Source organism: Pongo pygmaeus, chromosome 15, assembly GCF_028885625.2.
Source record: "Pongo pygmaeus isolate AG05252 chromosome 15, NHGRI_mPonPyg2-v2.0_pri, whole genome shotgun sequence".
NCBI classification, from domain to species: domain Eukaryota; kingdom Metazoa; phylum Chordata; class Mammalia; order Primates; family Hominidae; genus Pongo; species Pongo pygmaeus.
In genome coordinates this window covers 100,645,756-100,656,139 of record NC_072388.2, presented here as the reverse complement: position 1 = coordinate 100,656,139, position 10,384 = coordinate 100,645,756, and the positions used below count along the sequence as shown (strand labels likewise).

Genomic DNA, 10,384 nt, shown 5'->3' with positions numbered 1-10,384 from the left:
CGCGCCCGGCCCAGTGCTTGTTATCTCTTTTGGTTTTTGACAGCCATTGTAACAGGTGTGAGGTGATGGCTCATTGTAGTTTTGATTTGCATTTTCCTGATGATTAGTGATGTGGGGCACTTTTTTTTTCATCTATGCTCACCCCTCTGTGTACACAGGGGATTGGGTCCAGGACTCACGGATTTACAAAATCTGAGCATACTCAAGTCCCTCAGTTGGCCCTGTGGAACTCACATACACAAAAAATCAAGTTTGCCCTCTGTATATGCAGGTTTCGTATCCTGCAAATGCTCTATTTTTGACCTGTGTTTGATTGCAAATAATCTACAGATAAGTGGACCTTTGCAATTCAAACCTGTATTGTTCAAGAGTCAGCTGTATCTGTTGGCTGTCTGTATGTTTTCTTTCTGAAGATGTCTATTCAGGTCCTTTGCCCTTTTAATTTTTTTTTGTTTTAGAGATGGGGTCTTGCCATGTTGCCCAGGCTGCTCTTGAATTCCTGAACTCAAGGAATCTCCCTACCTCGGCCACCCAAAGCTGGAATTACAGATGAGCCACCTTCAGCCTTTGCCCTTTCTTTAATTGGGGTTATTTGTTTTGTCGCTATTGACTTGTTTGTGTTTCTTGTCTATTTCGGAGATAAACCCCTCATCAGGTGCATGGTTTGCGGATATTTTCTGCCGTTCCTTAGGTTGCCTCCTCCCTCTGTTGATTGTTTCTTTCGCCTTTTAGTTTGATGCAATCTCCTTTGTCTATTTTTGCTTTTGTTGCCTGTGCTTTTGGGGTCATATTTATGAGCCAATTCCTTGCAGTAAATCGAAATCAATCAATCAATCAATCAATCAATCAGTCTATCTATCTCGTATTAGCTCTGTTTCGCTGAATAACCCAGACTAACACATAATTTAAAATGTTACTTTTTCTTTATTTGTAATGAATTATGTTGCAAATAAACACCATGATGAGTTGAGATGCCATGGAAGAAAGGAAAAGGCTTTATATGTGGTACCTTTAGTGGCACCCTCCTCTGCTTTTTGAACAGGGACCCCACATTTTCATTTTGCACTGAGCCCTGCAGCTTATGTAGCTGGCTGTGCTGATAGTCATTTCTTCCTTAGCCCCAGGTCATCAGATGCAGTCTCTGGAGAGTCTGGGGGCCTCTGTCTGGCCACAGGCATTCAACTATTTCTGGAAATTGGAACCGAAGACCTCAGGGACCATGGTTTCATTGTTCTCAACCCATCCTTTGAGCTCTGAGACTGCTCCTCCCAGGGCCTCAGATTATACCATTGTCCACTCTTCCTCCGCTCAGGGCTGTTATATTTAGAAAAATAAACAAACAATCCAGACTGTCCAGCTGAATGTGAATTTCAGATGAAAAACAAATCATTGTTTAGCACAAGTGTGTCCCAGATATTGCATGGGATATACTTATACTAAAAACATTTTGTATTAATTGTTTATCTGAAATTCAGATTTAACTGGGTGTCCTGTACTTTATTCAGCAGCCCTATCCCTGCCATCCCCCCAGTGCTCCCAAGCCTTTCATTGCCACAGCACTGCCCTGCCCCTTCTCCCCTTCCCCCGGACCCACCTCTCTATCTCCTACCCTAGGCCTAGCCCAGAACTCACCATCTGCAGCCAGAACCTGTGTCTGCCTCATGCCCTGGCCTCCCTGCCTCCAGGATTCCACTTAGCAAAGCCACTGTTTTTGCTGTTTTGCGTTTTATTTTTCTGCCATAAGAGGAATACACATTCACTACAGAAAAATCACCGGCTACAGAGAAGCAACAAGAAGAAAGTAAGAAAACACTCATAATCCCACCCACACAAAGACAACTACTGCAAATACCTCGGGGTACATTTTTCTAGAGCTGTATGTGTGTGAGTGTCTCTGCAGATATTTATAAAAGAGCACACACACTCACTGCCCCAGTTCAGACCTGTTGTCCTATAAGCTGAGTTTTCCTGTCACTCTAGAGTGCAAAATCTCAGTGTCCTGAGTTGTTTTAGCCTCTGAAAGGGATGCTGGGGAGCCTGAAGTGAAACCCCCAGACACTGGGGTCAGACGGGCCTATGGTCAAAAACACTCTGTAGTACATGACCTTGTGTATTGGTTTGCTGGGCATGCCATAGCAACATACCGCAGATGGGCAGCTTGAACAAAAGAAATTAATTTTCTTACAATTCTGGAGGCTGGAAATCCAAGACTGAGATGTCAGCCAGGATGGTTTCTATTGAGGTCTGTCTCGGCTTGTAGATGGCCACCTTCTTACTGTGTCCTTATATGGTCTTTCCTTTGTGTGTCTGTATCCTGATCTCTTCTTATAGGGACACTAGTCATATTGGATCAGGGCCTACCCTAATGACCTCATTTCAACGTACTCACCTCTTTCCAGGCCCTATCTCCAAACAACCCACATTTCCTCAAAAATGCGGACTTCAACATGTCTTTTGGGGGAACAAAGACTTTTGGGGAACAAAATCTTTGGAGGAACACAGGTCAGCCCATGATGCCTTGCCCAGCTCACTCCAAACATGCTGAGCCTCAGCGTCTTCGTCAATGAAATGGGGTGAGTGATCATATTCATCTAAGAGGAGTGTTAGGATGACCAAATCAGGTCGTCCTAATAATTCACTTGCCTAGCACCTGGCCCCTGGAGCAAGTGCCCCGAGGTCACTCCCTACTCTTCTTGCTCCCCTGCAGGTGGATCAGAGGGGGCCGTGGACCTCCTGGTACCTCTTCACCCCTTTGCTCAACAGTTTGGTTATTCCCTCCAGGTAAGTTCCTAGAGGAGAGTTGCTGGGTGGAAGGTGGAGATGCCAGCCTAAGCCCTGAAAGTGCAGCTGCCTGCCCCCATCGGGGTGGGTAGATGGATGTGCCCCCAGCCCCATCCTCGGGCCTCCCATGGCTCCTCCCCATCTGACTGCCTGCCCTACCTTCCTGTCTGAGGCTCCTGTCCCCAAAGGCTCAGCAGAGTTGCAAGCTGGTGCCTAAAGCTCTTCCCAAGCTGGCTGGGCCCCTTTCTGCCTCTCCCCCTCTTCATTGGCCTTGTCACCCTCCTGCTTTGTAGCCACACTGAGGACTCCTTGCTTTCTGAATATGACATAAACCTTCAGGCCTCGAGGGCTTTGCACTGGCAGTGCCCTCTGCCAGGGATGCCCTTCCTTCTATCTATGCCATCCTGGGGAGCCACCTGTGCCTTCAAGGGGCAAATAAGGCCCTTTCTATGAACTCTTTTAATGCCCCTCCTCTCTCTCCTTGCTTAAGGCTAAACCATCTGCTAAGGCCACACTGGACCTTGAAAAGATACTAATTGTGAGGGCGATGGTGACTGCGACACCAGCAATGGCTGTCTCCTCACCCTGTTCCCCACTGATTCCAGCATTCCTCAAGGGGCCTCAGCCATCCGGATGGTGCCAGGCACAAATCAGCCTACAGGTGCAGACCTGCTCAGATTAGATGCATCCACAGGTGAGGGGGCCAAGGTAGGAACGGCATGAGAACAGAGTGTGTGTGTGTGTGTGTGTGTGTGGGTGTGTGTGTGTGTGTGGGTGGGGGGGTGTCATCAAACACTATGTGGCATGATCCCAATTAGGGAAAATATGTTTGAGAATGTGCTTGTTCTCATCTGAGAATATGACATACCGGACGGTCAATATGTGAAATAGAATCTGGAGAGAAACGCACCCAACAGTCACCAGGGGCTATCCTGGTTGAGTGAGGAATGGTGATGATCAGGTGGTGGCTTGCAAACATTTTTGATCCCTCAGGAGAAATACGCTTCATTTCAACCACCTGGAACACACACATACATATGCTCACACATACAATCCCACATACACATATGCACACACACTCACTCACACATGATAGGTATAACTGAAGCCAAAGTTGCAGAAACTCCAGCCACCCTAGGTGAAATGTACGCTGCTATTCTTACCGTGTTTATTTTATTTCATTCTTCCAAATGCTTGACTTGATCTGATAAATTGATTTCATGCCCCACTGCTGGGCCCTGATTTATAGTTTGAAATCTCCTGCTCTGAGGGAGGCTTTGCATTTCTGCTCTGTGTTCTTCTGTATTTAAAATTTAATATGGAGGATGGATTCAACTATTGTCTTTGTAATTTTTCACTTAAAAATAAAGGGAGAGAGAGGGAGCAATGGGAAAATACAAAACAATAAAAGTCAAACAGGCTTCCTGAAGACAGCTCAGCAAAATGTGGCAAAACAGATCTCTTTAAACGTGTACATACTTCTCGTCGGAGCTGCTTCACTTTGACACGTTACTAGCTGGGGTAACCGGGTACAGAGCTGCGCTCATAGGCTGCTCACCCCGACTTTGTTTGTAATAATGAAACATCCCTAACATCTGGGATGTCCACCCATGGACCCCTGCTGATCATCCAATTGAGGGCGATGCGCGGCTATTCAAGACTTATTTATGGACATGGAAAGAAAGGTGCAGGAAAGAAGGGGCGCCCTGGGAGTAAGAAGTTACTGACAGGCTACAAAAGGATAACACCACCCTGCCCTTGTTTTCAAAATATGTATTTGCAAGTGTGAGGGAGAGGGACACAGAGAGACAAGTGTGGAGTGAGGGGGCTCCACACTCACGAAGAGTTACCTTGGGTTGGTTTTAGTTCCTTCCCGGAGTTCTGTTGTATCGGCAATGAGCTTGCATTGCTTTCATAGGGGACATTTTCAAGGGAAAGAGAGAAAGAAGAAAGGAAAGGAAGAAACAGAAGAAGAAGGAGGGGAAAGTAAGAGAGAAAGAAAAGGAAAGATGAAGTGGAAGAAGGGAGGAAGGGAAGGAAGAAGAGAGAAATAAAAAAGTGGGGGTGGTGGGACTTCCCTGGAGCTGCGACCAGAGCGAGTGCGGGGAGTGGCTGGCGCTGCAGGTCCCGGCGCTGCGGCGCGAAAGCGCTTTTTGGAGTTTGGCTCTGGGAAGCTCCAGAAGGCCCAGGGGGCGCAGGCTTTCCGGGTAGGGGAGGTCGCTTGGCGCGTCCAAGGGGACCCCCAAGCCACCGGTAGGGACGCGGAGCGGCTGGAGCGGTCTCTGCTGGGTCGGGAGGCTGACGCTGTCCCAGGCCACCCTCCGCGCCACCAAACTCCAGTGCCGGCCAGCCGCGCGTGCGGGGAGGTCAGGGAGGACTCTCCCAGGCGCCGGGCCGCGTCCCCGCCGCGATCTCCTTTTCTTCCTGGCGGTTTCGGGATGAGAAGGAGCGTTCGCGGAGGTGGGTAGGGGGTGGTGGTAGTGGGGAGGAGATGCAGAAATTTCGTGGGTGCCAAATTTTTCTTTAAAGTTATTTTTCAATTGAGATACTTTTAAAGGAAAAAAAAATCCACCAATTTAGGATGTCAGTTTCAAAAAGTTTTACGGAAGAACAGCGTAGGGGCTGGGCGCAGAATTAGGGACGGCGCTGGCTGAACGGGGGCGTCTCTTCCATCCTGCCTGCCGTGCCCCTCTGCCCCCCTACCCAACCCTGCCATGTGCACCCGCGCTCACATCCAGGCGCGCAAACCGACAGTACTCACTCCCACCCCCGGCGACCCTGACAGTCCTGGGTTCCCAGGCATTGTCCTGGCGCGCCAGGGAAGTTCACGTGCCCAGTCCCCTCACCTGGATCCGCACACTCCCGCCTCAGCGACTTTCACTGTGTCCCCCACCTTTCACGTCATGTTCAAGGTTTCGCTGGCACAGGGGCTGCGGGCCAAGCTAATCCCGCGCCCCCCACGTCGCCCTCACTCCGGGCGCAACAGGCGAGACAGTGAGGGCGGGGATTGCGCAGGAGCGAGCCCCTGGCCGTGACTGCAGGCGGGGACCTGTGCCTAAGGCCCCGAATCCCCGCCCCAGCCCTGGAATCCACCATTCACCTCTCCCTGGTCTCTGTCTGTTCATCCCAGCGGCCTCCCACCTCTGCTTCCCAGCCCGGAGCGGGTGGTGGGGTTTGACTGGAGCTTGGGGAAGCGGAGGAGGGACAGGAGGAGGGGGGTCCTGGGCAGGGGGCGCACCCAGCAGCACGCTGGCCCGGCAGTAGGAGCCGCAGCTGGAGTGAGGGCGCCCCTCTGCCAAGGCGCGCCTCCCGCGGACCTCAGCTGCCTGGAGCGGGTGGGCAAGAGGCAAGGTTGCAGGTGCCGGAAGGGGGCCAGGGAGGAGTCAGGTGCGCAGTGGTGCCTGCAGCGGTCGGGAGCGAGGCTGTACCGGGTCCAAAGCCCCTCTCGCCCTCCACCTCACCCCACCCCCTCCACACACCGCCGGATACTCAGTTAAGTTAGACCGGCGGCCGCAGGGGCAGCTGCATCTGTTCGGTCTGTGTGTGCGCGCGCGGGAGCAAGAGAGGACCCTCTTGCCTCTCCCGCCGCTTTCCAGGATCCCGCGGCGCTCCGCTACCTCTCTCTTCTCCCGCAGCTAAGTTCCCCGTCCAGGTGAGTGCGTGCGCTTGTAGGAGCGCCCTGGGCACCGCCGCAGACCCTCTTCCTCCTCCATCCTCCTCCAGCGCCCCTGCCAGCCTAGGCTCCTTCCCGTCCCGCTTCCCAAGGTCACTATGGGGACGCGAGGGAGGGATTTGTGTTTAATTCCTGTCGCTATTCAGAGGGAAAAGAAAATAAAGGGACCAAAGGCAACCAGAAAGCAGTTTACCTCAAGCCTTTATTATTGTAGATTGAAAGAAGTTTATATACAGGAAATATTTCCAGCAAAACACTCACCAAATGGCCTTCGAATCAGGGGCCCTCCACCTCCCAGCCCCACAATCAGCAGCTCTGCCTAGGACTCCCCTCACTTGGGGACCTCAGGCTCTCCCCCCACCTCTCTTTCCCCGGACTCCATCACCCCAACATCATTCCCCAGGAGTCTCAGCTTTTTCTCTCTCCCTGGGGCGCTGCGAACCTCGCCAATGCCTCTCAAGCTATCTTCCTCTGGTCCCAAAGCAGACACCCCAACTTCCCTCCCATTTAAGATGGTTACCTCACGGAAACCCAGAGCACTCTCCCCCTCAAGGTTTAGGTGCTGCTTTGAGGCCCCTGCAATTCAGAACTAGCTCGTGGTCAAGACCAGTTAGAGATAGTCCGTCATCAGCAGTGGGGCTCCTGTGCACCCAAAACAAGCGGGGGAAACTACCCTGCCCACCCCCTCCCCATCCCCGACATCACTTCCCCTACCAGGGACAGGAAACAGACACAAAAGCAACAGGGAACCCCCTCTCCGAGCGCGACAGGTGGGTGCCAGGCAACTAGCTCAGCTGAGCTGAGAGTCTCCTGGAACCCAGCTGCGCTCAGGGCGCGCGGGCTTGGCCAAGGTCTCTGTGCGCTGTGGGAAGCACTGGGCCAAAGCACTTGGCTGAGGGCACGCTGGGGAGGGGGTGTAAGAAAATGCTGTAGAGGCAAAGTCCTGGGGGCACACGGACAAGGGCAAGCCGTATCCCGCGCTCAGAAGAGGATTTCCAGTGAGCCAGGCAGGTGTGAATGAGACAGTTACAGAAGCAGAGTCCCAGGGAGGTAGGGGAGATTGTTCATGTGGCTGAGGGCGCAGACTCAGTCTGAAATGGTGGCTCAGCACATCAGTGTCACTGGGGCCTCGCCAAGCGTGACTTGGTTTGAGGCGCTTGCACGTGGGCTTCGAAGGCTCGAAGGCCCAGCACACCAAGTTCAGTCAATTGTCCGTTGGATGTTTACACCCTCCGGGGCCGAGCGCCGTGCAGTTGCTCATCATAGCGTTCCAACCAAGTGCGCAGCTCAGAGACCTGGTAGCCGTCGGGGCCACGGCCGCCCTGGTACATAATAGTGCCACTCTGGATGACATAGAGACGCTCGAAGTAGGCGCCATAGGCCGAGCTGCTGGAGTTGGCCATGGTGTCAAGGACCAGAGCGCAGCCGGGTGCACCTTGCTGCAGTACCCTCGCTGCGCTGACCCGGTCCTCCAGGCTCCGGTGCTGCGGTATGATGTAGGGGGAGTCCGTGGTGACCCAGCCGTCGGAGGGGTGCGCTTCCTCGATGTAGATGATGAGGAAGTCGACGTCGCTCTGGTACTTGGTGACCAGGCGCTGGAAGGCGCTCATGCGCGCCATGAACGGTGGTCAGGTGCAGCTGCCGAAATTGAGAACCAGCGGGCGGTTCCCTTGCGCGTAGTCGAGGATGTGCTGGCTCTGAAAGCCGTCGGGCAGAACCACCTCGGAGTTGGGCGCCGGACCGCCCTCGTGCGCCTGCTTGAAGAAATCCAACTTCTGGCCATGCCACACCGCCTTGAGCGACGCCAGGGTGCACAGGCGGTTGTCGTCGGACACGCAGATGGGCGGGTCATCGGGGGGCACCTCCTCGCCTTCACTGTTGAGCTCCACTTCGGGCTCGGGCTGCCCCCGGCGGCGGCGGCCCAGGAAATGCTTGCGGATACACAAGAAATCGAGAAGCCAGAGCATGAAGGCCGTGCCGAGGAAGCGCGGGAAGAGCACGAGGCACGAGGCGGTCTGGGCGCAGAGCCTCAAGGAGTGAAGCAGCAGGGAGCGGAGCATGGTGGCTGCAGGCCCCGAAGCCCCCTGGGACCCCTCGCCCTCTCCGACCACCAACCGCGATGCGGCCCGGCGAGGCATCTGGGCTTCGGCAGTACAGGGAGTTCAATTTATAGCCGAGGCTTCAATTGGCGGGAGACTCCACCTCCAGCCCGGCCCGCCCCCTTGCAACTTGAGCCCGGAGGGATCACCCAGCAGCGCCGCCAATGCCCTAGAAATCGTGGGCTGAGGGCGGGCGCAGGCGGGCGGAGGGCGGAGCGGCCGGGCCTGGGGCCGGTGGGGGCGGGCCCGGGCCCCACAGCCAGCTCTCGGGGGCGGGGTACTTCGGTCGCCGCTGCCGCTGGGGACCGGGAGCCCGACCAGGGACCTGGGCGTCCGCTGGAGAGGTCCTCCAGCTGGGGCGAGCGCTGCGCGCCGCCCTGGTCCCCGCCGCCTGGCTCCGGCCCGCGCCCCCCTCGCCGCGCACCTGAGCCGAGCTCCCCGGCGGCCGCCGAGCCGCGCCTGAGCTCCGGTTCGCTTCCCGCGCGCCGCCGCCAACGCCGCCCACGCCGCTGCCGCTCGTGCGGGGCCGCTGCCCAGGTGCCGCGGGAGGCCGGGTCCGCGGCCGCCGCTTCGGTGGCCCCGGCTCCCGCCCCGCCGAGGACGCGGGCCAGCGAGGAGGCAACTTTGCGTTCCCGCCGCCTTCCCGGCTCGCCCGCGGGCGCCGCTCGCCTGCCGGAGCCCGCCCGCCCGCCTCCCGCGCGCGCTCACACTCGCGCCTCGCACACGGCCGCCCCCCGCACCGCCCCGCCACGCACACCGCGCTCCGCGCCCCCCGCCGCTGCCCGAGGCTGCCGCGCGCCGCCCCAGCCCGCGCCGCCCTGGCCGCGCCCGCCCCGTCCCATCTCGTTCCAGCGGGGCGCCGCGGTTCCTGGGTCAGCGGCCGCCGGGGCCGGGCTGAGAGGTGCGGAGGGCAGAGCCCGCGGGCGGGTTACCGCCGGGCGCCGGAGACCGGAGAGCAGGGGAAAGCGGCGCCGGCCCTGCGCCCCCAGCCTACCCGGGCGCGGGGCGCCACGGGCGTGGGGCGCGGGGCAGCGGGCGCGGGGCGGCGCCGGCCCCGGGCGGCTCTCCCACTAGGGGTAGCTGTTGCCTGAACGCCGGAGCGCTCCCCTCTCGCCGCTTGCCTCGCCCAGCGCAGCCCCGGCCGCTGGGCGCACCCGTCCCGTTCGTCCCCGGACGTTGCTCTCTACCCCGGGAACGTCGAGACTGGAGCGCCCGAACTGAGCCACCTTCGCGGACCCCGAGAGCGGCGGCGCGACTCACCGCGGAGGCGCCCGGACGCGTCAAGTGCGTACTTTCAACCGTAAATGGGTGCTGAGCGTTTAGGGGTGCGGGGCAACTCCCTAACTCGTGGGGCCCTGGCCGGCCCTGCCGCGGCGTCCGAGACCTTCTGATCCCTCGCTGCGCGCGGCGCGGGGTTGGCGACTTGGGCTCAGGGGCGGCGGGGCGGGGAGGTGCCTTGACCTAGGGACCCAGAGGCCGGGAGCAAGTCTCCTTTCGCCTTGGACCGCAGTGTCCCCCAGGGCAAGGCCTGAACCAGGTCGCGAGGGTCTGTCTCCCGTCTGGGGAGCTGAACTGCCCGGGACACTGTCGCAGTCGCGGGGACTTGTCTGGAGCGGCGGGGTCTGAGCCCAAGTCCGAAGCCGCCGCCGCCAGCGTCCCGTGCGCCTGCCGCCCCGGGACCAGCCGCGAAACTTCTTCTCGGGACGGAGACAGCGCTCGCCGCCCGGGCCGAGGTAGGAGCTGGCTGGGCTCGATAGAGCGCGGGCGAATCGCTTTCGGCAGCGAAGGAACGTGTCGGGAGAAGCCAACCGCAGGACCAGGGCCCCAGCGG

General features: G+C 57.5%; 1 protein-coding gene across 1 annotated transcript; it reads right to left on the bottom strand.

The window, feature by feature from the left end:
• Positions 1 to 6,644: 6,644 nt before the first annotated feature.
• On the bottom strand, positions 6,645 to 8,874 carry DIO3 (iodothyronine deiodinase 3). The gene has a single exon (XM_054449484.2). The coding sequence runs from the start codon at positions 8,590 to 8,592 to the stop codon at positions 7,678 to 7,680; it is 915 nt and encodes a 304-aa protein (XP_054305459.1). The 5' UTR covers positions 8,593 to 8,874; the 3' UTR covers positions 6,645 to 7,677.
• Positions 8,875 to 10,384: the final 1,510 nt, after the last annotated feature.